This window comes from Plecotus auritus, assembly GCF_963455305.1.
Source record: "Plecotus auritus genome assembly, chromosome: X".
Lineage (NCBI taxonomy): Eukaryota > Metazoa > Chordata > Mammalia > Chiroptera > Vespertilionidae > Plecotus > Plecotus auritus.
The window spans coordinates 54,834,009-54,859,801 of record NC_137784.1 but is presented as its reverse complement, the minus strand read 5'-3'; the positions used below and the strand labels follow the sequence as shown (position 1 = coordinate 54,859,801).

The 25,793-nt window shown below is 39.4% G+C and overlaps 1 protein-coding gene across 1 annotated transcript in view; it reads right to left on the bottom strand.

The window, feature by feature from the left end:
* Positions 1 to 25,793, bottom strand: part of KIF4A (kinesin family member 4A) — a 228,958-nt gene that overhangs the window by 185,549 nt on the left and 17,616 nt on the right. The window contains exons 5-7 of the mRNA XM_080652803.1: positions 23,078 to 23,170; positions 19,477 to 19,643; positions 19,150 to 19,244 (exon numbers count right to left, since the gene is read on the bottom strand). Of these exons, the coding sequence (XP_080508929.1) occupies positions 19,150 to 19,244; positions 19,477 to 19,643; positions 23,078 to 23,170 (355 nt within the window). The remainder of the gene's footprint in view (positions 1 to 19,149; positions 19,245 to 19,476; positions 19,644 to 23,077; positions 23,171 to 25,793) is intronic.

Sequence of the window (25,793 nt, the reverse complement as noted above, 5' to 3'; positions counted from 1 at the left end):
CCAAGAAGCTCACAGAGTCCCAAGCAAAATGAACCCTAAAAGACCGATGCCAAGGTACATTATAATTAAATTGGCAAACACCAACGACAAAGTAAGAATCTTAAAAGCGGCAAGAGAAAGACAGAAAGTTACATACAAAGGAACCCCCATCAGACTAGCAACTGATTTCTCAACAGAAACTCATCAGGCCAGAAGGCAATGGAATGAAATATACAAAGTCATGCAAAGGAAGGGTCTGAATCCAAGAATACTGTACCCAGCAAGGCTATCAATCAAAATTGAAGGTGAAATCAGGAGCTTCAGACAAAAAAGGACTAAGAGAATTTATTACCACCAATCCAGCAATGCAAGAAATGCTAAAGGGTCTGCTGTTAAAAAAAAAAGAAATAGGAAGCAAAGAAGGAACACAGGTGTAAAGAATAGGAATGGCGACAAATAAGTACCTATCAATAATAACTTTAAATGTAAACGGATTAAATGTCCCAATCAAACGACATAAGGTAATGGATTGGATAAGAAAACATGACCCATATATCTGCTGTCTACAAGAAACCCACCTCAGAAAAAAAGATGCACACAGACTGAGGGTGAAGGGATGGAAAAAGGTTTTCCAGGCAAATGGAACTGAAAAAAAAGCTGGGGTAGCAATACTTATATCTGACAAATTAGATCTCAAACTGAAGAACATAACAAGAGATAAGGAAGGCCACTTCATAATACTAAAGGGAGCAATCCAACAAGAAGAAATAACTCTGGTAAACATATATGCACCCAATACAGGAGCACCCAAATACATAAAAAAACTCCTGGAGGATATCAAGGGAGAGATTGACAGCAATACAATCAAAGTAGGAGACTTTAATACCCCACTATCACCATTGGACAAATACTCTAAACAAAAAATCAGCAAAGAAACATCAATCCTAAATGACTCACTAGACCAGATGGAATTAATTGACATCTTCAGAACATTTCACCCCAAAGCCACAGAATATACATTCTTCTCAAGTGCACATGGGTCATTTTCAAAGATAGACCATATGTTGGGACATAGGTAAAGTCTCTTCAAATTCAAGAAGATAGAAATCATATCAAGCATCTTCTCAGACAATAGTGGCATAAAACTGGAAATCAACTACAATAAAAACAACCCAAAGAAATCAAACACATGGAGGCTAAACAGCATGCTATTAAACCATGACTGGGTTACCAGAGAGATCAAAGAAGAAATAAAAAACATCATGGCAACAAATGACAATGAAAACACTACAATCCAAAATCTATGGGACACAGCGAAAGCAGTCTTGAGAGGGAAGTTCATAGCTCTACAAGCCTACTGCAAAAAACAAGAAACAATGGTAATAAACTACCTAACCCTCCAACTCAAAGAGGTAGAAAAAGAGCAACAAGAAAAGCCCAGTGTAAGCAGAAGGAAGGAAATAATAAAGATCAGGACAGAGATAAACAACATAGAGACCAAAGAAACAATACAAAAGATCAACAAATCGAAGAGCTGGTTCTTTGAAAGGATAAACAAGATTGATGAACCTCTAGCCAGGCTCACCAAGAAGCAAAGAGAGAGGACCCAAATAAACAAAATCAGAAATGAAAGAGGTGAAATAAAAACAGATCCCGCCGAAATACAAAGGATTGTTAAAAAATACTAGGAACTACTCTATTCCAACAAAGTGGAAAACATGGAGGAAATGGACATATTCCTAGAAAAATATAACCTTCCAAAACTCAATCAAGAAGAATCTAAACAGCTCAATATGCCAGTAACTATGGAAGAAATTGAAGCACTCATCAAAAAGCTTCCGGCAAACAAAAGCCCGGGCCAGACGGCTTCACAGGAGAGTTTTACCAAACATTCAAGGAAGAACTAAAACCTATCCTCCTCAGACTATTCCAAAAAACTCAAGAGGAAGGAATACTTCCAAGCTCCTTCTATGAAGCCAGCATCACCCTAATGCCTAAACCAGATAAAGACAACACAAAGAGGGAGAATTACAGGCCAATATCCCTCATGAACGCAGATGTCAAAATCCTCAACAAAATTCTAGCAAATCTGATCCAGCAGTACATCAGAAAGATCATATACCATGACCAAGTAGGGTTTATCCCAGGAATGCAAGGATGGTACAATATCCGCAAATCAATAAATGTGATACATCACATAAACAAATTGAGAGATAAAAATCACATAGTCATATCCATTGATGCAGAAAAAGCATTTGACAAAATCCAACACCTTTTCTTGATAAAAACTCTCAACAAGGTGGTAATAGAAGGATCATATCTCAACATAATAAAAGCTATATATGATAAACCCACAGCTAACATCATATTCAATGGACAAAAACTAAAACCATTTCCCCTAAGAACAGGAACAAGACAGGGATGCCCACTCTAACCACTGCTGTTTGATATAATACTGGAAGTATTAGCCATTGCAATTAGACAAGAAGAAATAAAAGGCATCCAAATTGGAAAGGAAGAAGTAAAGCTGTCCTTATTTGCAGATGACATGATATTGTACATAAAAAACCTGAAAGACTCCATCAAAAAACTAAAAGACTTAATAAATGAATTTGACAATGTAGCAGGATACAAAATTAACACCAAGAAATCTATGGCATTTCTATACATCAATAGTGAACATACAGAAAGAGAGACTAAAAAAGCAATCCCATTTACCATCGCACCAAAAAAATTAAGATACTTAGGAATAAACTTAACCAAGGAGGTAAAAGAGCTATACACGGAAAACTACAAGACACTGAACAAAGAGATAGAGGAAGATGTAAACAGATGGAAGAAAATACCATGTTCATTGATTGGTAGAATCAACATCATTAAAATGTCCATACTACCTAAAGCAATCTATATATTCATTGCTCTCCCCATTAAAATACCAACGGCATATTTCACAGACCAAGAAAGAACTCTCCAAAAATTCACCTGGAATAAAAAAAGACCCTGAATAGCCACAGCAATCCTTAGAAAGAAGAATAAAGTAGGAGGGATCTCAATACCAGATTTCATGCTGTATTACAAAGCCACTGTCCTCAAAACAGCCTGGTACTGGCACAAGAAAAGACATATAGATCAATGGAATAGAATAGAGAATCCAGATATCGACCCAAACCACTATGCACAATTAATATTTGACAAAGGAGGCATGAGCATACAATGGAGTCAAGACAGTCTTTTCAATAAATGGTGTTGGGAAAATTGGACATATACATGCAAAAAAATGAAACTAGATCACCAACTTACACCATACACAAAAATAAACTCAAAATGGATACAGGACTTAAATATAAGACGGGAAACCATAAAAATGCTGGAGGAATTCACAGGCAACAAAATCTCAGACATATGCCGAAAGAACTTCTTCACTGATACTGCCCCTAGGTCAATGGAAGCCAAAGAGAAAATAAACAAATGGGACTACATCAAAATAAAAAGCTTTTGCACAGCAAAAGAATCCATCAACAAAACAACAAGAAACCCCACTGTATGGGAGAACATATTTGCAAATGTTATCACTGATAAAGGTTTCATCTCCAACATCTACAGACAGCTTATACAACTTAATAAAAGGAAGATAAATGATCCAATAAAAAAATGGGCAACGGACCTAAATAGAATATTTTCAAAAGAAGACAGAAAGAAGGCCAAGAGACACATGAAAACATGCTCAAAGTCACTAATTATCCGAGAGATGCAAATCAAAATTACAATGCGATACCATCTCACACCTGTCATAATGGCTATCATCAACAAATCAAGAAACGACAAGTGTTGGCGAGGATGAGGAGAAAAAGGAACCCTCGTGCACTGCTGGTGGGAATGCAGACTGGTGTAGCCACTGTGGAGAACAGTATGGAGTTTCCTCAAAAAACTGAAAATGGAACTCCCATTTGACCCAGTAATCCCACTCCTAGGAATACATCCTAAGAAACTAGAAACACCAATCAGAAAGGATATATGCACCCCTATGTTCATAGCAGCACAATTTACAATAGCTAATATTTCGAAACAACCTAGGTGCCCGTCAGCAGATGAGTGGATCCGAAAACTATGGTACATCTACACAATGGAATACTATGCTGCCATTAAAAAAAGGAATTCTTACCATTTGTAGGAACCTGGATGGAACTGGAGAACATTATGCTAAGTGAAATAAGCCAGTCAATGAAAGAAAAATACCACATGATCTCACTCATTTGTGGATAATAAAAAACATTATAAACTGATGAACAAAAAGATAGATACAGAGGCAGTAAAGCATCAAACAGACTGTCAAATTACAGCAGGAAGGTTAGGGAGAGGTGGGGGAAATAAGAGATCAACCGAAGTATTTATATGCATGCATATAAGAGTAACCAACAGATGCAAAACATTTGGGGGTGACGGCATGTATGGGAGTGGGGTTGGGGGAGCGCAATGGTAAGATATGTACACATATAATACCTTAATAAAAAATAAAAATTTAAAAATAAATAAATAAATAAATAAACAAAGTGGATTTTATATCACACTAGAGACCTGTTGCACGAAATTCATGCATAGGTAGGGTCCCTAGGCCTGGCCAGTGATCAGGGCCAATCAGGGCATGCCGGCTGCTGGCCGGGGCCTCCATTCGTTTCGCACCACCCCCTGGTGGTCTGCACACATCATAGCAAGCAATCAAACTCCCAATCTCCTGGTTGAACTCCTGAGGGGACACTTTGCTTATTAGTCTTTATATATATAGATAGCAGTTATAAAAATGAGGTAGACTTATGTACTGATACAAAAATATTTCACAGATGTGTTACTAAAAGCTAAACACAAGTCAAATAACAATATGTATAGTATGATAGTATTTATCTTTAAAAAACAACAAGGAAATAGCAATAAAAAAATTCTTGGTGCAGAAAATAAATTGAATGCTATCCACCAAGCAGGTGAAAGTGGTTGGATTGGGTGGTAAATCAAGGGGAATTTTATCTCCAGCTGTACTGCTTATGTTTTTATTTTAGAAATTTATTCATGTTCTCCTCCATTAACCCTACCAAAATCATCAAAAAGTACAGCCAACAAAAAATAAAATTATATTTTTGATGAAACTCCAGAAAACATCTGAACTTCAACCTAATACATATGAAGAATAGTTCCCAAGTCCCATAAAACTTGGACCAACATGCAGGAGAATGCTGAGAGGATTCCTGACACTAGAGTCCTTGGGAAGAGCTGATAGATTGGAGTTTTCCAGAGTAGTGGTTCACCTGAGATATGAAACCAATGACTCCTTGTTTGGAAAAAAAAAATATCTTAGATACATAGAATTATGGGAAAGTCCTGCCTGATTCAGCCTATTTCTCAGCACAAAATTAGAAAGCAGCATTGAATATGGTAGTGAGTAGATGGGCTATTATTTCACGAGTGAACCAAGGGTTGTGGTAAGATAAAGAGAAAAGTTTATATGACAAATTGCTCTGCAGCTGCCGGTTTTCTTTAGTTGGAGATATGTAAAAGCTAAAGTATATATTAAATAAGGAAATGTTCACATTAAAAATTATTTATGTATTATTTGTGCAATTAAAAGACAATAAATTAATCCAGCAATGCCAAAATTTTAAAAGGCATATAACAAATACACTGAGTGGCTAGATTATTATGATCTCTGAATGCACAATAATCTGGCCACTCAGTGTATATCCTATATAATAAAAGGCTAATATGCAAATTGTCCCCTTGACCAGGAGTTCGACCAGCAGGCAGGCCAGCCAACCTCCCATGTCCCCTCCCCCTGGCCAGGCTGGCTGAACCCCACCCATGCACAAATTCATGCACCGGGCCTCTAATAGCTATACTAATAAAAGAGAAACATGCAAATTGACCATCACTCTGCTACGCACACCAGCCAATCAGAGCGAGTATGCACATTAACACAACTAATATGGCGGCCGCCATGGAGCTGGAGTAAGCAGGAGGCTTGGATTGCCCCTGGCGATGGAGGAAGCCAAGCTTCCCACCTGCCCTGCCCTCCGTTCCGCTCAAGGCTACAAAGTTTCAATTTTAGAAGATAAATAAATCCCAACAAAGATGGCGTCCACCACAGAGCTGGAGCGAGCAGGAGGCTTGGGTTGCCCCCGGCGATGGAGGAAGCCAAGCTTCCCGCCTGCCCTGCCCTCCGCTCCGCTCAAGGCTACAAAGTTTCAATTATAGAAGACAAATATCCCAACAAATATGGCAGCGGCCACGGAGCTGGAGCGAGCTGGAGGCTTGGGTTGTCCCCAGCGATGGAGGAAGCCAAGCTTCCCGCCCTCCCTGGCCTGCCCTGCCCTCCACTCAGCTCAAGGCTACAAAGTTTCAATTATAGAAGATAAATGAATCCTAGATACCTGCTTCCAGCCGGCTCTGGCCTATGCTTAGGTCACCAGGGGGCATGGCCAGCGTGCAAAACCACCACAGGCCCCTCCCGCAGGCGGCCCCACGCCCCAAGAGAACTCCCACCCTGATCTGGGATACCCTTCAGGGCAAACCCGCCGGCCCGCATCCATGCACCAGGCATCTATCCTATCTAATAAAAGAGTAGTATGAAAATTGACTGTCACTCCAACACACAAGATGGCTGCCCCCATGTGGGCACAAGATGGCCAGCAGGGGCGGGCAGTTGGGAGGGACCAGGCTTGCAAGGGAGGACAGTTGTGGGCGATCAGGCCAGCAGGGGAGGGAAGTTGGGAGGGACCAGGCCTGCAAGGGAAGGCAGTTGGGGGTGATCAAACCTGCAGGGGAGGGCAGTTGGGGGGACCAGGCCTGCAGGGGAGGGAAGTTGGGGGCGACCGGGCCTGCAGGGAAGGGCAGTTGGGGGGGGGACCCAGGCCTGCAGGGGAGAGCAGTTGGGGGGGACCAGACTTGCAAGGGAGAGCAGTCGGGGGCAATGAAGCCTGCAGGGGAGGGAAGTTAGGGATGACCAGGCTGGCAGAGGAGGGAAGGTGGGGGCGACCGGGTCTGCAGGGAAGGGCAGTTAGGGGTGACCAGGCCTGCAGAGGAGGGTAGTTGGGGGGGGACCAGGCCTGCAGAGGAGGGCAGTTTGGGGGGACCCAGGCCTGAAGGGGAGGGCAGTTGGCGGGGGGACCAGACAAGCAGGGGAGGGCAGTTAGGGATGACCGGGTCGGCAGGGGAGGTCAGTTGGGTGGGACCAGGCCTGCAGGAGAGGGCAGTTGCGGGGGACCAGGCCAGCAGGGGAGGGCAGTTAGGGGTGACCAGGCTGGCAGGGGAGCAGTTAGGCATCAATCAGGCTGGAAGGAGAGTGGTTAGGGGGTGATCAGGCTGGCAGGGGAATGATTAGGGGGTGATCAGGCTGGCAGGTAGAAGCTGTTAGGGGCAATCAGGAAGGTAGGCAGGCAAGCAGTTGGGTGCCAGCAGCCCTGGATTGTGAGAGGGATGTCCCAGATTGGAGAGGGTGCAGGCTGGGCTGAGGGACACACTGCCCCATGTACCAATTTCATGCACTGGGCCTCTAGTATATATAAATAAATATATATATATATACACTGAGTGGCCAGATTATTATGCGTTCAGAGATCATAATAATCTGGCTACTCAGTGTATATTACTACTAGTGACCCAGTGCACGAATTCGTGCACACTGAAAGGAAATTAATTAGAAGGTGGCTGGCGGGGCAGGACTGGACAAGATGGGCTGGACACACCCTGGAGACAACCTCCTGCAGTCCCTCTCTGGCTGGCCACACCTGGGGTGGCGCCATGGCTCGAAAGTCTTCTGCAGAGTGAATGGGGTCCCTCCTGCAGATGGGGTCCCTTGGCCTGGCCTGCAGGGATCAGGCCAAAAATGGCTCTCCAACAGCCCCTGAGGAGTCCCGGAATGTGAGAAGGCACTCTGCAAAGTTTCTGTCGTACAGGGTGTGGAACGCAAATGCAGGTGTGCAGGAAACCAGATTCGGGGCCGACAGTGCCCCAGCAACAACATAACCCACGGTCGAAGGTGGAATCGCATGGCCCCGCGAGGAATCAGGCTCCCTCCTCTCTGGTTTCAGGGTGTGTCACTCAAGAACTGAGGCTGCCAAGTCACTGCAGCTCGGCAGCTCCTGCATTGAGCATCTGCCCTCTGGTGGTCAGTGCAAGACATAGCGACTGGTCAGACACTTAGCATATTAGCCTTTTATATATATAGATATGTATATGTACACACATGCATAGAACAATATCTGGTGATGAGACAAATCAAACTTAATAGTCATGGTTAAACAAGAGCTTGGCTGAAAACTTAAAAGATTCAGGGAATGAAGTGTCCATATGGGGCCTTTAAAAACTCTAATATATTTCTGGAGATGTAGAAAACTATGTACATGCTCAAGAAAGACCTAAAAAGGTCAGGAATGATGTAAAAAGCCCTCATCTTGTACCTCTGGCTGAGTTTGAGGGTCTGCACAAGAAGTGAAGACTAAGACAGAGTTGTAGAACAAAAGAGAGAGTTGTAAGAAGACACAGTTGTAAAGAGCCCGAGCACTGAAGGCAAACCCCAACACATACATAGAGCCCTAGGCAAATGCTGGAAGAGTTACAGGTTCAAGGTATTTAAGGAAATCTAAGAACAATCATTAATGCAACTGAACAAATACTTCTCACCTCAAACTACAGGTAATTATAGAATTAGTCCAGGAAAGTCATAAAACATACAAAAACAAGTTAGGTTTATTCTAGGAATACAAGCTTGGTTTAACATGAAAAAATCAATTAATGCAATATATGATATCGACAGAATAAAGAACAAAAATACATGATCCTGTCAATAAATGATGAAAAAGCATTTGACCAATTCATGTTAGAAACACTCAACAAACTAGGTATAGAAAGGAATTTCCTCAACCTGGTAGGGGCATCTGTGAAAAATCCACAGCTAACATAATGCTTAGTAAAAGACTGAATGCTGTTATTTCTTCAAATATATTGCTAAGCAAAATAAGCCAGTCAGAGAAAGATAAATATTACATGATCTCACTCATTTATGGAATATAACGAACATCATAAACTGATGAACAGAAATAGATACAGAGACAAAGAAGCATCGAACAGATTGTCAAACTACAGCGGGAAGGCAGGAGAGGGTTAAGGGGGATAAGAGATCAACCGAAGGACTTGTAGGCATGCATATAAGGATAGCTAATGGACACAGACACTGCAGGGGGGTGGTGAGGGCATGTGCAAGGGGGTAGGGGAGGTCGGGGGGGGGTCAATGGGGTAAAAAGGAGACCTATGTACTACTATTTGTAATACTTTAAACAAAAAAAGAAAAAGAAATCAGCTAGTGAGTAACTGAGACAGGGGGGATGACCTAGTTCTGATGTATCTCATGCTGGTACAGAGAGTGACAAATAGACTACAGAAACAGTAAATGAACTCTCCTTCACTGAATTTGTTTCCAAAAAAATGTCTATGATGGCCTTGAAATTAGGCACTATAGATCTGAAACTACAGTATGCCCTAGATTTCAAGTCAACATTTGTCCACAAAGGCCAGATTACCCAATTTAAAAAAAATAGCTACCAGAACTATTGACAGTTGCTGGTCAAAGATAATTAAATAAAAACCTGAGCTTAGACGTAGCCAGTTTTTCTCAGTAGTTAGAATGTCAGCCTACAGACTAAGGGTCCTGGGTTCGATTCTGATCAAGAGTACATACCCGGGTTGCAGGCTTGATCCCCAGGAGGTAGCCAAGCAATGATTCTCTCTCATCATTGATGTTTCTCTCTCTCTCTCTCTCTGAAATCAATAAAAATATATTTTTTAAAAAAGACTGAATGCTTTGCCCCTAAGATCAGGAACAAGACAATAACATCCACTTTCACTACTTCTATTCAACATTGTACTGGAGGTTCGAGCCAAGACAATTATATAAGAAAAGGAAATAAAGCCACCCAGCACAGAAAGGAAAAAGTAAAACTATTTGTGTTCACAGATGACATAATTTTATGTATAGAAGTCCTAAAGGATCCATTAAATAAAACTATTAAAACTAACAAGTTCAGTAAGGCTGCAAACACACGATCAATATGCAAAGCTCAAAAAACAATTTGAAAATGAAATTAAAACAATTCCGTTTACAACAGCACTAAAAAGAATAAAGTACTTAGGAATAAACTTAACAAAAGAAGTATGAAACTTATACCCTGAAAAAAAATATTATTGAAATATATTAAACAAGACCTAAATACATGGAGAGAAATATGATGCTCATGGATCAAAAGATGATCATACTTGGCAATCAAAAGATGGAAATACTTCCTAAATTGATCTACAAATTCATACAATCCATATGAAACAACCAGCAGGCTTCTTTGCAGAAAATGACAAATTAATCCTAACTTTCATGTGGAAATACAAGGGACCCAGAAGAGCCAAAACAACCTTGAAGAAGAAATAAATTGAAGCACTCACACTTACTAGAAAGCTACAGTAATCAAGATAGTGTAGTACTGGCATAATAATAGACATATAAATCAATGGAACAGAATTGAGAATGCAATTGCTTCTTGACAAAAATGTCAGGACAATTCAATGGGGGAAAGAATAGTCTTTCAACAAGAATATCTACATGCAAAAGACTGAAATTTGGAGTGCCACTTCATATTATGTACAAAAATTAACTCAAAATGAAGCAAAGACCTAAATCTAACATCTAAAACTATAAAACTTTTAGGAGAAAACAGAGTCATAAATCTTTGTGACCTTGGATTTAGGCAATGGTTTTTTGATATAATGCCAAATGTGCAAGCAAGAGGAAAAAATAGATGAATAAAATTCATCAAAATTTTTAAAATGTGTGCTTCAAATGACATAATCAATAAAGTGAGAAAACAACCCAAAAAAATGGAAGAAAACATTTGAAAAGCATATTTCTGATAAGGTACTATTATCCAGAATATAAAAAGAACAAACAATTCAAAAACAAAACATGAATAACCAAATAAACAATTCAAAAATAAAAAATGAATAATCAAATAAAAATGTGCAAAGGATCTGAATGAATATTTTTCCAAAGAAGAGAGACAAATTGCTGATAAGTACATGAAACAATGTTCAACATCATTAGCCATCAGGGAAATGCAAACCAAAACCACAATGAGATACCACTTCACACTTACTAGGATGGCTATAATTAAACACATAATAAAATAACAACCCCAAATCTATAGGACACAGCAAAAGCAGTCCTGAAAAGGAAGTTCATAACGCTACAGGCCAACCACAAGAAGCAAAAATAAATAAATAAAAAATAAATCTCAAATAAACAATCTGACCCTACACCTTAAAGAGCTAGAAAAAGAACAACAAGAAAAGCCCAGAGGAAGCAGACAGAAGGAAATAATAAAGACCAGAGCAGAAATGACATAAACTCTAAAAAAAAAACACACAATAAAAGATTAATAAACATGAAGAGCTGGTTCTTTAGAAAGATAAACAAGATTGATGAACCTTTAGCCAGACTCACCAAGAAACAAAGAGAGAATACCCAAATAAAGAAAATCAGAAATGAAAGAGGCAAAGTAACAAATGACATCATAGAAATACAAATGACTGTTAAAATAATACTATAAACAACCACATACCAACAAATTGGACAACCTGGGTAAAATGGACAAATTCCTAGAAACATACATTCTTCCAAAACAGAATAAAAAAGAATCAGAAAAGCTGAATATACTGATAAAAACTAATGTAACTGAAGCAGTAATCAATAAACTCCCAGCAAACAAAAGACCTGGACTAGATGGCTTCATAGGCGAATTTTACCCAACATTCAAAGAATATCTATCCGCCTCAAACTATTAAAAAAAATCCAAGACGACAGAATCCAGACTCTTTTTATGAGGCCAGCATTATCCTAATTCCAAAACCAGATAAAGACACTACAAAGAAAGAATTATAGGCCAATATCCCTGATGAATATAAATGCAAAAATCCTCAACAAAATATTAGCAAACCAGATACAGCAATACATTAAAAAGATCATACACCATGACCAAGTGGAATTTGTTCTGGGGATGCAAGGCTGGTACAACACCCAAAAATCGATAGATGTGATACATCACATAAACAAAATTAAAGGTAAAAATCACATGATCATATCAATAGACTCAGAAAAAGCAGATGACAAAATCCAGCACCTATTTATGATAAAAAATTCTCAGCAAGGTGGGAACAGTGGGACCATACCTCAACATAATAAAGGTCATATATGAAAATCCAGTATCATGGGCAAAAACTAAAAGTGTTTCCCTTAAGATCAGGAATAGAACAGAGATGTCCACTTTCACCACTCTTATTCAACACAGCACTGGCAGTCCTAGCCACAGCAATCAGATAAGAAGAAATAAAAGGCATCCAAATTAGAAAGAAGTAAAACTGTCATTCATTTGCAGATAACATGATATTGTACATAGAAAACCCTAAAGAATCCACACACACAAAAAACAACTACCAGATCTAATAAATGAATTCAGCAAAATAACAAGATACAAAATTAATGTCTAGAAATTGGTGGCATTTTTATGCTACTAATAATAAACCAATAATAATCTCTCAGAGAGACTAAGGAAACAATTCTATTTACTATTGCAACAAAAAAAATAAGGTATCTAGGAATAAACTTAACCAAGGAGGTAAATGACCTATACTGGGAAAACTATAGGATACTGAAGAAATAAAGATGCAAACAAGTGGAAGCATATACCATGTTCATGGATTGGAAAAACTAACATCATTAAAATGTCCATACTACCCAAAGCAACCTGTAGATTTAATGCAATCCCTATTAAAATACCAATGGCATATTTCAAAGATCTAGAATAAATATTCCAAAAATGTATATGGAACCAAAAAGATGCGGAATAACCTCAGCAATCTTGATGAAGAATAAAGTTGGAGGGATCACAATACCAGATATCACATCATACTATAGAGCTACTATAATCAAAACAGCCTGGTACTGGCACAAGAACAGGCATATGAATCAATGGAACAAAACAGAGAGCCCAAAAAACAATCCACACCTTTATTTTTGGTCAATTAATATTTGACAAAGGAGGCAAGAGCATAAAATGGAGTTTCAACAGTCTCTGCAATAAATGGTGTTGGGAAAATTGGACAGATACATGCAAAAAAATGACCACCAACTTACACCATATACAAGAATAAACTCAAAATGGATAGACTTAAATGTAAGTCACAAAACCATAAAAATCCTAGAAGGAAACCTAGGCAGTAAAATCTCAGACATATCTCAGAGCAATATATTTTTATTTATTTCAGAGAGGAAGGGAGAGGGAGAGAGAGAAAAAAACATCAATGATGAGAGAGAATCATTGATGGGCTGCCTCCTGCATGCCCCACCCTGAGGATCAAGCCCATAACCCAGGCATATGGCCTGACCAGGAATCGAATGGTGACCTCCTGGTCCATAGGTCGACGCTCAACCACTGAGCAATGCTGGCGGGCCATCAAAGCAATATTTTTGCTGATATGTCTCCAAGGGCAAGGGAAACACAGGAAAAATGAACAAATGGGACTACATCAAACCAAAAAGCTTCTGCAGAGCAAAAGAAATCATCAACAAAATGAAAAAGGAACCCAATGAATGGGAGAACATATTCACCAATGATACATATGATAAGGGGTTAATTTCCAAAATATATAAAAAACTTATACAACTCAACACTAGAAAGACAATAAATCCAATTAAAAATAGGCAAAGGATCTGAATAGACAATTCTCCAAAGAGGACACAACAGATGACCAATACAGATGAAAAAATGCTCAAGGTCACTTATTCATGCAAGGTCACTGACAGATGCAAATGAAAACAATAATGAGGTTATCACCTCACAACTGATTTACTATCAATAAATCAACAAACAAGTGCTGGCAAGGATGTGGAGAAAAGAGAACCCTGGTGCACTGCGGATGGGAATGCAGACTGGTGCATCCATAGTTAAAACAGTATGGAGTTTTCTCAAAAAATTAAAAATGAACTGCCTTTTGACCCAGTGATCCCACTTCTGGGTATATATCCTAAGAATCCTGAAACACCAACCAGATAGAATATATGCACCCCTGTGTTCACAGCAGCATTCTTTACAATAGCCAGATCCAGAAACAGCCCAAGTATCCATAGGTAGATGACTGGATAAAAAAGCCATGGTACATTTACACAATGGAACATTACCTGGCTGTAAAAAAGAAGGAACTCTTACCCTTTGTGACAGCATGGAGGGACCTGGATATTGTTATACTAAGCAAAATAAGCCAGACAGAAAGACAAATACCATATGATCTCACTTATATGTGGAATCTACTAACGAACAAAATAAACTGATGAACAAAATAGAACCAGAGGTATGAATACATGGAACAGACTGACAAATGTTAGAGGGGAAGGGAGTTTGGGGGGACTGAATAAAGGAAGGTGAAGGGATTAGCTAAAGAACATATATGCATAGTACATGGACACAGACAATAGTGTGGTGAGGTCCAAAGGAGGGGGAGTCAGGGGTTGGGTGGAGGTAGGCAAAGGGGAGAAAAATGGTGGACATCTGCAACAGTGTCAACAAAATTAAATTTAAAAAAGACATAAAAAATCTAAAAATATGGCAAAATTAGAATCCATGTATATATATATATGTGTATGTGTGTGTATATATGCATACATATATACATATATATGGTTGTTGTTAATCCTCACCCAAGGATATTTTTCCCATTGATTTTTAGAGAGTGGAATGGAAGAAGGGAGGGGGAAGGAGAGGGGGAAAAAGAGGTGGAGGGAAAGAGAGAGAAACATTGGTGTGAGAGAGGCAACTGGTTGCCTCATGTGCCCGGACCAGGGGCAGGGATGGAACCTGCAACCCAGGTACATGCCCTTGACCAGGAATCAAACTCTCAACCCTTCAGTGTGTGGCCCGATACTCTAACCACTGAACAACATTGGCCACGGCGGAATCCTTATATATTTATTGCTGGTAAGAATGTAAATGGTACAGTCGCTGTCAAAAAGTTTGGCAGTTCTTTAACAAATTAAACATCAAGTTACTACTATGACCCAGCAATTACGCTCTTAAAAATGATACCCAAAAGAAATGAAAACATACACTGACACAAAAATTTGTACATCAATGCTCATAGCAGCATTATTCAATACAAGCAAAGAAATGAATGGATAAATAAAACTTAACGTATTCAGGTAATAGAATATTGTTTGGTGAACCAATGTCACTCCAATAAATTGAATATAACTAACTAAATACATACATACATACATACATACATACATACATGCATACATAAAGGGAATGAAGTTCTGATACGTGCTACACCATGGATGAACCTTGAAAACATTATGTTAAGCAAACAAAGCCCAACACAAAAGAACATATATTGCATGATTATGCTTATATGAAATGTTCAGAATAGGCAAATCCGTAGAGACAGACAGAGGATTAGTCATTGCCTGGGAGGGAGGAGGCATTGGGGAAAACAGGGAGTGACTGTGCTAATGCATGTGGATTTGTTTTTGCAGTGATAAAAACAGACTAAAATTTGTTGTGATGATTATTATACAACTTTATAAATACAATAAAAATCACTGATGAACCAAAAGATAGTTACAGAGGCAGTAAAGCATCAAACAGAGTGTTTAATTACAGCGGTAAGGTTAGGGAGAGGTGGGGGAAATAAGAGATCAACTGAAGGACTTGTATGCATGCATATAAGAGTAACCAACGGATGCAAAACATTGGGGGGTGAGGGCAGGTATGGGAGTGGGGTGGGGGGGGGCAATGGTAAGATATGTACACATATAATGCCTTAATAAAAAATTTGAAAAAAAAATCACTGAAATGTACACTTTAAAACAGGGTATTTTAATATATACTAATTGCATCTTAATTTTTTAAAAAGAAATTTAAACGGTTACCAGCTATTACACTCCTAGGTATATAATTAGAGAAATTAAAACATTTGTACATACAAATACTTATATACAGATGTCCATAGAGAAACATTCAAAATAGCCTAATTGAATACAACTGATGGACAAGCAAAATGCTGTATATCCATATTATGGAATATGATTCAGCAATTAAAGGGAATGAGGTAGCAATACATGCTACAACATGGATGATCCTTGAAAACCTATGTTAACAGTGCACAAAAGTTTCCTTTTCTCCACATCCTTGCCAAAACGTTTTTGTTGACTATTTGGTGGGACCATAAATTGGTAAAACCACAAAAAGGTTCCTCAAAAAATTAAAATTAAAAATTACCATATGACCCAGCAATTCCACTTCTGAGTATTTGCCTGAAGAAATCCAAAACACTAATTTGAAAAGATACATGCACCCCCACGTTCAATGCAGTACATAATAGCCAATATATGGAAGCAACTCAATTGTCCAATAGAAGAATGGATAAAGGAGATGTGCTATACAATGGAACATTACTCAGCAATAAAAAGAATAAAATCTTGCCATTTGTGACAACATGGATGGACCTAGAGGGTATTATGCTAAGTAAAATAAGTGAGACAGAGAAAGACAAATACCACATTACCATATGATTTCACTTGTATGTGGAATCTTAAAAAACACACAAAACAGAAAAAGACTCACCAATACAAAGAACAAACCGATGGTTGCTAGAGGGGAGAAGGGTAAGGGGGTGTTGAAAAATATAAAGAGGAAAAAAAAGTACAAACCTCTAAGTTATAAATCTCATAGATGTAATATACAGCACAGGGAATACAGTCAGTAGTATCGTAATAACTTTGTATAGTGATAGATGGTTACTAGATTTATCATAGTGATCACATTGTAAGATTATATAAATGTCAAATCACTATGTTGTACACTTGAAACTAATATAATACAGGGTAGGGCAAAAGAAGGTTTACAGTTGTAAGCACGTGAAACAGTTTATTCTTATATTATTTATTATCATATTATTTTTCATACACATAATTGTAAACCTTTTGCCCCTCCCTGTGTTGCATGTCAACTACACTTTGATAAAAAAATAAATTTATCACATGATGAATCCTTTAAAAAACAAAAAAACCTTAAGTGAAACAAGCCAGTCACAAAAGACCACATTTTACATGATTATATTTATATGAAATATAGTTTAGTGGTTTCCTAGGACTAGAGAAGGTGGAGGAATGGGGAGTGACTGCTAATGGGTATTGAGTTTCTTTTTGGAAATGAAGAAAATATTCTAAAATTAGATTGTGGTGGTGGCTGCACAACTCTGTGAATATGCTAAAATCCACTAAAGTGTACAGTTTAAATGGGTGAATTTTATGTTATGTGAATTATATCTCAATAAAACCATTAAAAAATAACTCAGAACTGTACACCTGAAAAAAAGATAAAAGGGGCACAAGAACCTTTAAATAAAAAGGTTAAATTGCAAAGTGCAAACATAGAACAAAAAGGGCACTTTTAAATACATTTAGAACAAAAAATTGAATGAGGAAGAAACAGGTCTCTGCCCTGTACCAGCAGTATCCTATACAATAAAAGCCTAATGTGCATATGTTCCCTCGGGCTGTTGTTTGACTGCGAGACCGGGAGTTTGACCCCTCACTATGATGTGCGCTGACCACCAGTGGGCGGCACAGAACATGGCGGGCATCAGCGATGTGGCACTGGCAGTGGGTGGCAGTGGAGGCGCTGCTGGCCCAGATGGGCCCGACCAGAGTGGGACTGTGGTAGGATGGTGGAGCAGGTGAGCAGGCGGCACCAGGCCAAGGCGGGTGTGAGCAGTTCAATCTGCAGACGGTGACCAGCGGGGGTGGCGGGGGGCGGGGCCACCACCTGGCTCCCAGGTGCTGAGAGAGCTGGGTGGGGGGCCCGGCCCCAATTGATTGTCCAGCAGGCGGGATGGTGGAGCAGGTGAGGGGGTGGCGCCAGGCCAAGGCGGGGTGCCAGGTGGTGCTGCAGGGCTGTGAGGCTGGGGGCGAGAGCTGGGGCCCGATCTCTTCAGGCCACCCAGAGGGACCCCACCTGTGCAAGAATTCGTGTACCAGGCCTCTAGTAATACTGATAAATGACAAAGAGGTAAAATACCTCAATTACTACTTTTGCTTCTGCCTTCTCAGTTCCTGGGGGAACTGAAGCCCAATATGAGTAAAGAGGTAGTGAGACCTCAACTACTTTAATAAAAGCTCAAACATCTTGGACCAGATGAATTCTAGCCAAGGGAACTAAGAGTAATTCAAATGAGAGTGCTGAAGCTATATGAAAGATCTTTGAGAAATTATGAAGAAAAGATGTTCAAGAAGATTGGGCAGATATAATTTCAACATTAACAAAAAAGAGGTAAAAGTTAATTCCATAAATTACAGACCAGTATATTTGATACATATTCTAGATTATAAATGGATTACTTGCAGTAACATAGAAACAGAAGAATGAGCACTAGAAGCCAACTTGAATTCACTAAGAAGAAATCAGTTTAAGCTAATCCTTATTTCTTTTTTGTATTGTTACTAAGTTGGTGGCTATGAGAAATATGGTAGACATAGTTAGCAAGGCATTTGATGAAATCTTTTATGAGATCCTTAAGCACAAAATTGAAAAATAGGAGCTGGTTAATTTTCGTTAGGTAGATTAATAATCGCTTAAAAGACTATTCCCACAGCATGCAGATTACCATGCTAGATGAAGGTTTCTAACAGCAAACACCATGGTTGTCCTAGCCTTAGAAGTTTCACCATGTATATCCAACAACTTAAATGAAGCCAAGCTGATGAAGTTTATGTGACAACATCTGGGAAGAATAGTAAATAGTTGAGGATATTGATTTTAATCATAAGTAGTTGGGGATAAAACAAAACAAAACAAAAACAAAAAATTGCCTGGACCAGATAAAATCAAACCAAGGGCCAGATCCAAATCTCATATCTAAATTAGAAAATGAGTGCAAGGGAAAGAAACAATTTTTTAACTATTTCTGAAATCAGCCTCAAGCTTGAATTGTAGCTACTATTATATTGTGACCTATCAAGTCAAAACACCAACAATACTAATAGCAGGACTAGAAGTTTTTATCTACAACTGTGGCCTTAATTATTCTCACCCTCTTTTAAACGATCTCCTTCAGCCTTGGTTTTCTTTTGTCTTTCTGATCCAGCAAGGTCTACAAGATGCAGCTTGGAGCGAAAGCTGCTACTCCTGTGATAATGACAGGAAGACACAAGTGAAAATAGTACACAAGCTTAAGGATAACTGAGTATCAAAGTTGACTTGCCAGCTCTTCTGTTAAGTCAGTCAAAATGGCCTCAAAGGTTACTAGTGCTCAGAGTACTGATGTCAGATATTTGTCAAATCAATTAAAGAAGCAACCTAATATTCAACTTCAGTAGAACTAACATTAAAAATCTTGACTCTTTAAATTGTAACTTACTTGTCACTTTTCTTTCTTTGCTCTATGGAGATTGTAAAGATGGCATGAGATCGGGATGACTGGGAGTTCATAGCTGTGGAGGCCACAGTCCTACTGTTGTTGCCCTGTTCCAAACAGGAAACAGTATCCTGGGCAACTAAAACATTCTTCTCAGTGAGTCCCACAATCTAATTCAGAGAAGGAAAAAAAATTCCCTTATGATTCATACTTAAATACTTCATCAGAAATATAAGAATTGGTGGTTTAAAAAATGTCTTGATGTTCCAGTACAATCTTAATAAATGGAATAGTTATGATTTTATCTAGCAACTCTGATCATTGTGATCCCTGCAAACCAAGGTCTTGATCAGTGTGATCCCTGCAAACCAAGGTCTCCAATCTCCACTAGGGGCTTCCAAAACAAAGGTGCCAGCCAATACTAGAGCTAGAAAAGATCTCTAGATTTTAGGGTAGCAATGGATAAGGTGCCTTTCAGGGAGCCCCAAGTGAATGTAAGCTTTGGCCTGAAGGACAGCAAGGGCAAACAGCAATGATATTTCTCTTTGATACTTTCTCTTCTATGTAACCCTAGGCTCCTCCTTATACCTCTGATCTGTTTTTGTTTCGTGTTGTTTTAAAATATATTTTTTTATTGATTTCAGAGAGGAAGGGAGAAGGAGAGAGATAGAAACATCAATGATGAGAGAGAATCACTGATCAGCTGCCTCCAGCACACACCCTACTGGGGATCGAACCCACGACCCAGGCATGTGCCCTGACCAGGAATCGAACCTGGGACCCTTCAGTCTGCAGGCCAACGCTCTATCCACTGAGCCAAACTGGTCAGGGCACCTCTGATCTGTTTTAAACCTATGCATGGCATAGTTTTCACTGGATTAGGAAGCCAGAGAAACAGGGGCCTAGGCTTGGTACTATATTTAGATATGAGGGTTTATACAAGTTAAAATCTCTTAGAGCCTCTGGAGATTGAACTAGAGCAGTGGTCGGCAAACTCATTAGTCAACAGAGCAGCAAACCGCGGCTCACGAGCCGCATGTGGCTCGCAAGCTGCAGTTTGCCAACTACTGAACTAGAGTAAGTCCCTGCTACCCCCAATATGCTATGATTTTATTACCCCACTAGAGGCCTGGTGCACGAATTCATGCACGGGTGGGGTCCAGCCGGCCTGCCCCAATGGGGGCCGATTGGGGCTGGTATGGCGCAGGGGAGGGGCTGCGGGAGGTTGGTCAGCTAGCCCTGCCCCCAATGGGGGTGAGGGGGTCAATCGAGGGTGGGGCTGGCCATGGGGAGGGGCCGCGGGAGGTTGGGGGTGGGTGATCAGGGCCTGGATTGGGCCGGTTGGCCGCCACAGTGCGTATCATAGCAACTGGTTGTTCCATTGTTTGGCTTTTATATATATACTAGAGGCCTGATGCACGAAATTTGTGCAAGAGTAGGCCTTCCTTCCCCCGGCTGCCAGCACTGGCTTCCCTCTGGCACCTGGACCTGGGCTTCCCTCCGGCCGCCGGCAGGCACCCGGGACCTGGGCTTCCCTTGCAGCCCTGGCTTTGTTCAGAAGGACGTCCGGTCTAATTAGCATATTACGCTTTTATTATTATAGATAGATAGCTCCCAAATCTACATTGGTAACATAATTTCTAGTCTTCTGTTTATAATTGTCTGCTACTTACTTTGAAATCAGTAAATTATAAATCAAACTCACTTTCCTCCCACCAATACTGATTCTATCCACTCCTTCTCCATTTCTATTAATATCTGTATTCTCAAAACCCCAGCTTTATCTTCAATTCCTCTATATCTCATCTATCACCAACTCCTAGTCATTCTTTTTTTCCCTAGTCCTTCTTTTGAACCCATTGCTTCCTTTTCCTTTATACTTGCCTAGTCCAGGCCCATATTACCTCATGCTGGGAAAATAAGGCAGTTTTCCAAATTGGCTTTTTTCATCCTAGTCTTTCTCCTTTTCAATCCATGTCTGTTTAGTCTTCCTAAAAACCTTGTTTCCTAAAACTTTATCAAACTACAAAGCCTTGTGCTAGATAATGAGGATAACATCCAGGAGCTAACTTAGCTGCAGAGATAAACACGTTAAGATAAAGACTTGGTAAAAGTAGCAACAGCAAACCTTCATTCAGAAGTATTAAATAGCTTATATAGTATTCATAGGAATAGAAACTAAATTCTTTAACCTGGACTCCTAATCTGCTCCTAACATATCTCCTATTACTTCCCAACCCATATCCCTGAATTCAGACTGAGTGGTCTAGTCTTATTACCCCTAGGAGTATATTTTCTACTTTCCTGCTTAACCTATTCTTTACTACAAGAATACCCTTATTCTTTTCTCTACTGACTTATGGTCCATTCAGCCCATCTGAAAAGTATTTACAAACTTGTCCTTACGTGCCCCAATTTGAGTCCAAAATCTACACATCTTTGTATTGCAAATTTCACCTCAAATAATGCTTGGCATTTAATTCCTGTTTTAGCATGGGGCATATAAAATATCTTGGAATCCAATCAAGAGCTAGCTCTCTACCAAACATTATTTTTGGTGATAGCATGCATTTTGTCCAGGTTTATCCCCACTATCCAAACCTATCCCCTATATTCCAAGCTTATCAGGCTTTCAAATATGTCTGATTCTTTAAGCCTTGCTTTAGCACTTGGCTAATGGCTTAAGGACTCAAAAGGGAAAAAAAAATCAGAAGTGCAAACATCTGCCCCTCAGGCACCTGTACCCTAAACCTTCAATTTTCTGTGCAGGGAAGAGAGAAAGGAGAGAAAAATGGGTAAACTATTATTTTACCAACCTTTCCCATGTCTATACTACCTATTCTCATCCATTTCTAGCCTCAGAGTCTCCCATTCCTGAACACTCAAATTGGTGCTAGAGCCAACCTCTTCCTGTTTTCAACACTGGCTTCTGGATTTGGCCCACACCCAGATATAAAACTCCCAACCTTGCCTCAAATTTTCTGTTCAGCTATATCTCCACATCCTGCATTTACCATGTGACAGAAACCTCTCAAATAAGTAATTGCTTTTTTCCTAAGGTACTTATGAATTTGAAAAAGTTTATATTACTTAACTTTTTAATTTTTAAATATCATCCCAGACCCTAGCACAATGTCTATTCTAGTGTTGCCCAACAGAATTTTCTGACCATGGGTAAGTTTTGTATCTGTGCTGTCCAATACTATAGCTACTAGCCACATGTAACTATTAAACCCTGATGTGTGGCTGGTGTAATAAGGGATTGAATTTTAAATGTTAGTGAATTTTAGTTAATTTAGATTTAAATAGCCATTTGTGGCTAGTGGCAACTGAACCGGACAGCCCAGACATAGAACTCTATAAATAATTAATAAATATTTAATTGATATTAGCATTCTTTGAAGAGGTAACAGGAAGGTGATAATATATCCTCCCCACAAGAGATCCCATGTAGAATTCTAGATTAACAAAGGAAATTAGGACCACACAAAATCTGAAAGATGTTAGTAGTCATTTAAAACCACAGTGGTAAATAAAAGGGATGTTAATTTTAGTAGTGAGCAACGTTTTTAAATAATAACAATAACAACAACAACACACATACCTTTATGCCTTCCTTAGGATCCTCTCGTATATTTATTTGAGAGGCTTTCTCACGAGATGAGCATAGAAGATCCAAGATTTCTTCATTGTAAATCTGTTATTGTTGAAAATAAAGTGGTAAAAAACAAGATGTTAACAGTGGTAATCTCGGGGTGGTGGGATCGTAGATGATTTTTAAATTCATTGTGACTTTCTGCATTAAAATATTTTTACCGCCCTGACTGGTTTTGCTCAATGGATAGAGCGTCGGCCTGTGGACTGAGAGGTCCCAGGTTTGATTGTGGTCAAGGGTGTGTGCCTTGGTTGCGGGCATTATCCCCAGTGTGAGGTGTGCAGGAGGCAGCTGGTCGATGTTTCTCTCTCATCGATGTTTCTAACTCTCTATCCCTCTCCCTTCCTCTCTGTAAAAAATCAATAAAATATAAAACAAAATATTTTTACCACAAACATATTATGTTTTTAATTAAGAAAAGGACTTTAAACCTACAAACAAACATCTGATACTTGTAAGAATGAATCCACACATTACTTTAACAAAATTGAGACTGCTCTCTTAAGACAGTCTCTTAGAAATAGCAGACATAACGAAAAGTAACATGAGTGCCCAAATTCAATTCTTTGATGGTGTCATGACAGTGTCATCTTCACCCATTTTGTTATACTGTAAGTAATGTGCCCTTAGTGGAGGGTGGAAGTGGGAAGCAAAAGGGAGAAGTGACAACTGATATTTCAACAACCAGAACTTTTAAGTATATACAACAGTATTTAAATAGTAAGTACTATATTTGTTTACTAGTATTAACACATAACCATAATAATAATGTATTATTGGATGTATTAGCACATAGTAAGCACTATATTTGTTTGCTAGTATTGTTGTTCCTACTATTTAACATTCCCAAGTTATTTTTCCATTTGATTACCTTGACCACAACTGGGTTAATGAAGATTCAAGAAGGCTAATATTAATGATTTTTAACTTCCCATCTTCCAACTCTAAACCTCCTATACCTATTAAAATTCAACTTCAGGATGAAGAATTCACATACAATTTATAATTGCATGCTTAAATCATATATGTTTAATTATTGCTCCTTAAAGATATGTTATCACTGCTACAGGACCAACCACAAGCCATAAGTTCCCTAAACAAGTGTTTTTGATGTTAGGAGATTAGATATAACTGGTCAATCTATACTGATATACACTAGAATGAAAACACCTACAAGGGCAGGGATTTTTATCTATTTCGGTCACTGATATAGCCCAAGTACCTAGAATAGGGACTATAACATAGTAGATACTGAATAAATATCTTTAAATAAACACACTCTATCATCACCTATACAATTCAATACATCACCCAAATTTTGTAACATTCTTCATGAATTAGCAGAATTAAAACTTAAGCCTCAAAACAGTAAAAGGAAATCAAATATTTTTCTGCAGACTCTATAGGGAATCCATACTACAGGCCAAATTGGAATTAAAAGAATTCCTATCATCTTTTTATATGGCAATGCCAAGTCTTCTAACAATCACATTAAACAGACTATTCTGACAATGAGGAAAGAACTGGGTGGAAACCAGATACAACGGAGCCAGTAAGTTTTTTCTATCAATTTATAAAAATGTAATTTACTAGGAGAAACTAAGATGGCAGCATAGGTAAAAACCTAAACTGCTGCCTCACACAACAATTTCAAAACTACAACTAAAAGACAAAACGGACATCATCCAGAACCACAGGAAGGCTGGCTGAGTGGAAATTCTACAACTAGAAGGAAAGAGAAAAGCACACTGAGACTCAGAGGAGCTGCAGGAGGCAGAGGTACTGAGACGCATGTGGAAAGGACTGGCAACTGAGTGCGCGGCAGGCTTTCTCAAGCGGGAGGGAGACAAAAGCTCCCGACTGCGCTGAACTCCAGTTCCGGGCGAGACTCTGGGGAGCCAGACTCATTCAGGGAGAAACTGGACTGTCTGGCAGCGGGCGGAACTTGAGGGCAGCTTTCTCTCAGAGGTGCTTGCAGCAATTACCACGGGACACTGAGACACAGGGTCTTATTAGGGCAGGGCTGACAGGAAACCAATGCTGTTTGCTCTGCCCTGAGACTCCTCCCCATCCAAGCTGAGCACAGAGGCTCTTGCAAGTCTTGTCTCATAAGGGTGTCTCCAGCACAGAAGTTCTCCCAGCGTAGACACAGCTGATCCTCACAGCCAATTGGCCTGGAGGTCAATTCCTCCCAGTGATACCAACAACAATCAAGGCTTAACTACAACAAGACTGTGCACACAGCCCACAAAGGGGTGCACCAAGAGTATCCACCTCAGATAACTGGGGAGGCTGAGCCACTGGGCCCTATAGGACACCTAGCACACAAAGCCACATAATCAACTCAGGGAATCAACCAAAATGCGGAGACAAAGAAACAGATCACAAATGAAAGAAATGGAGGAAAGCATACAACGGGATATAGAGTTCAAAACCACGGTTACAAGGTTTTTCAAGAGTTTTCTAGAAAACGCCTATAAATTTAGTGAGACCCTCAAGGATATGAAAAAGGACCAACTAGAAATTAAGCATACACTGACTGAAATAAAAAATATTATACAGAGATCTAACAGCCGACTAGAGGATCGCAAGAATCAAGTCAAAGATTTTAAATACAAAGAAGCAAAAAACTCAACCGGAAAAGCAAAAAGTAAAAAGAATCCAA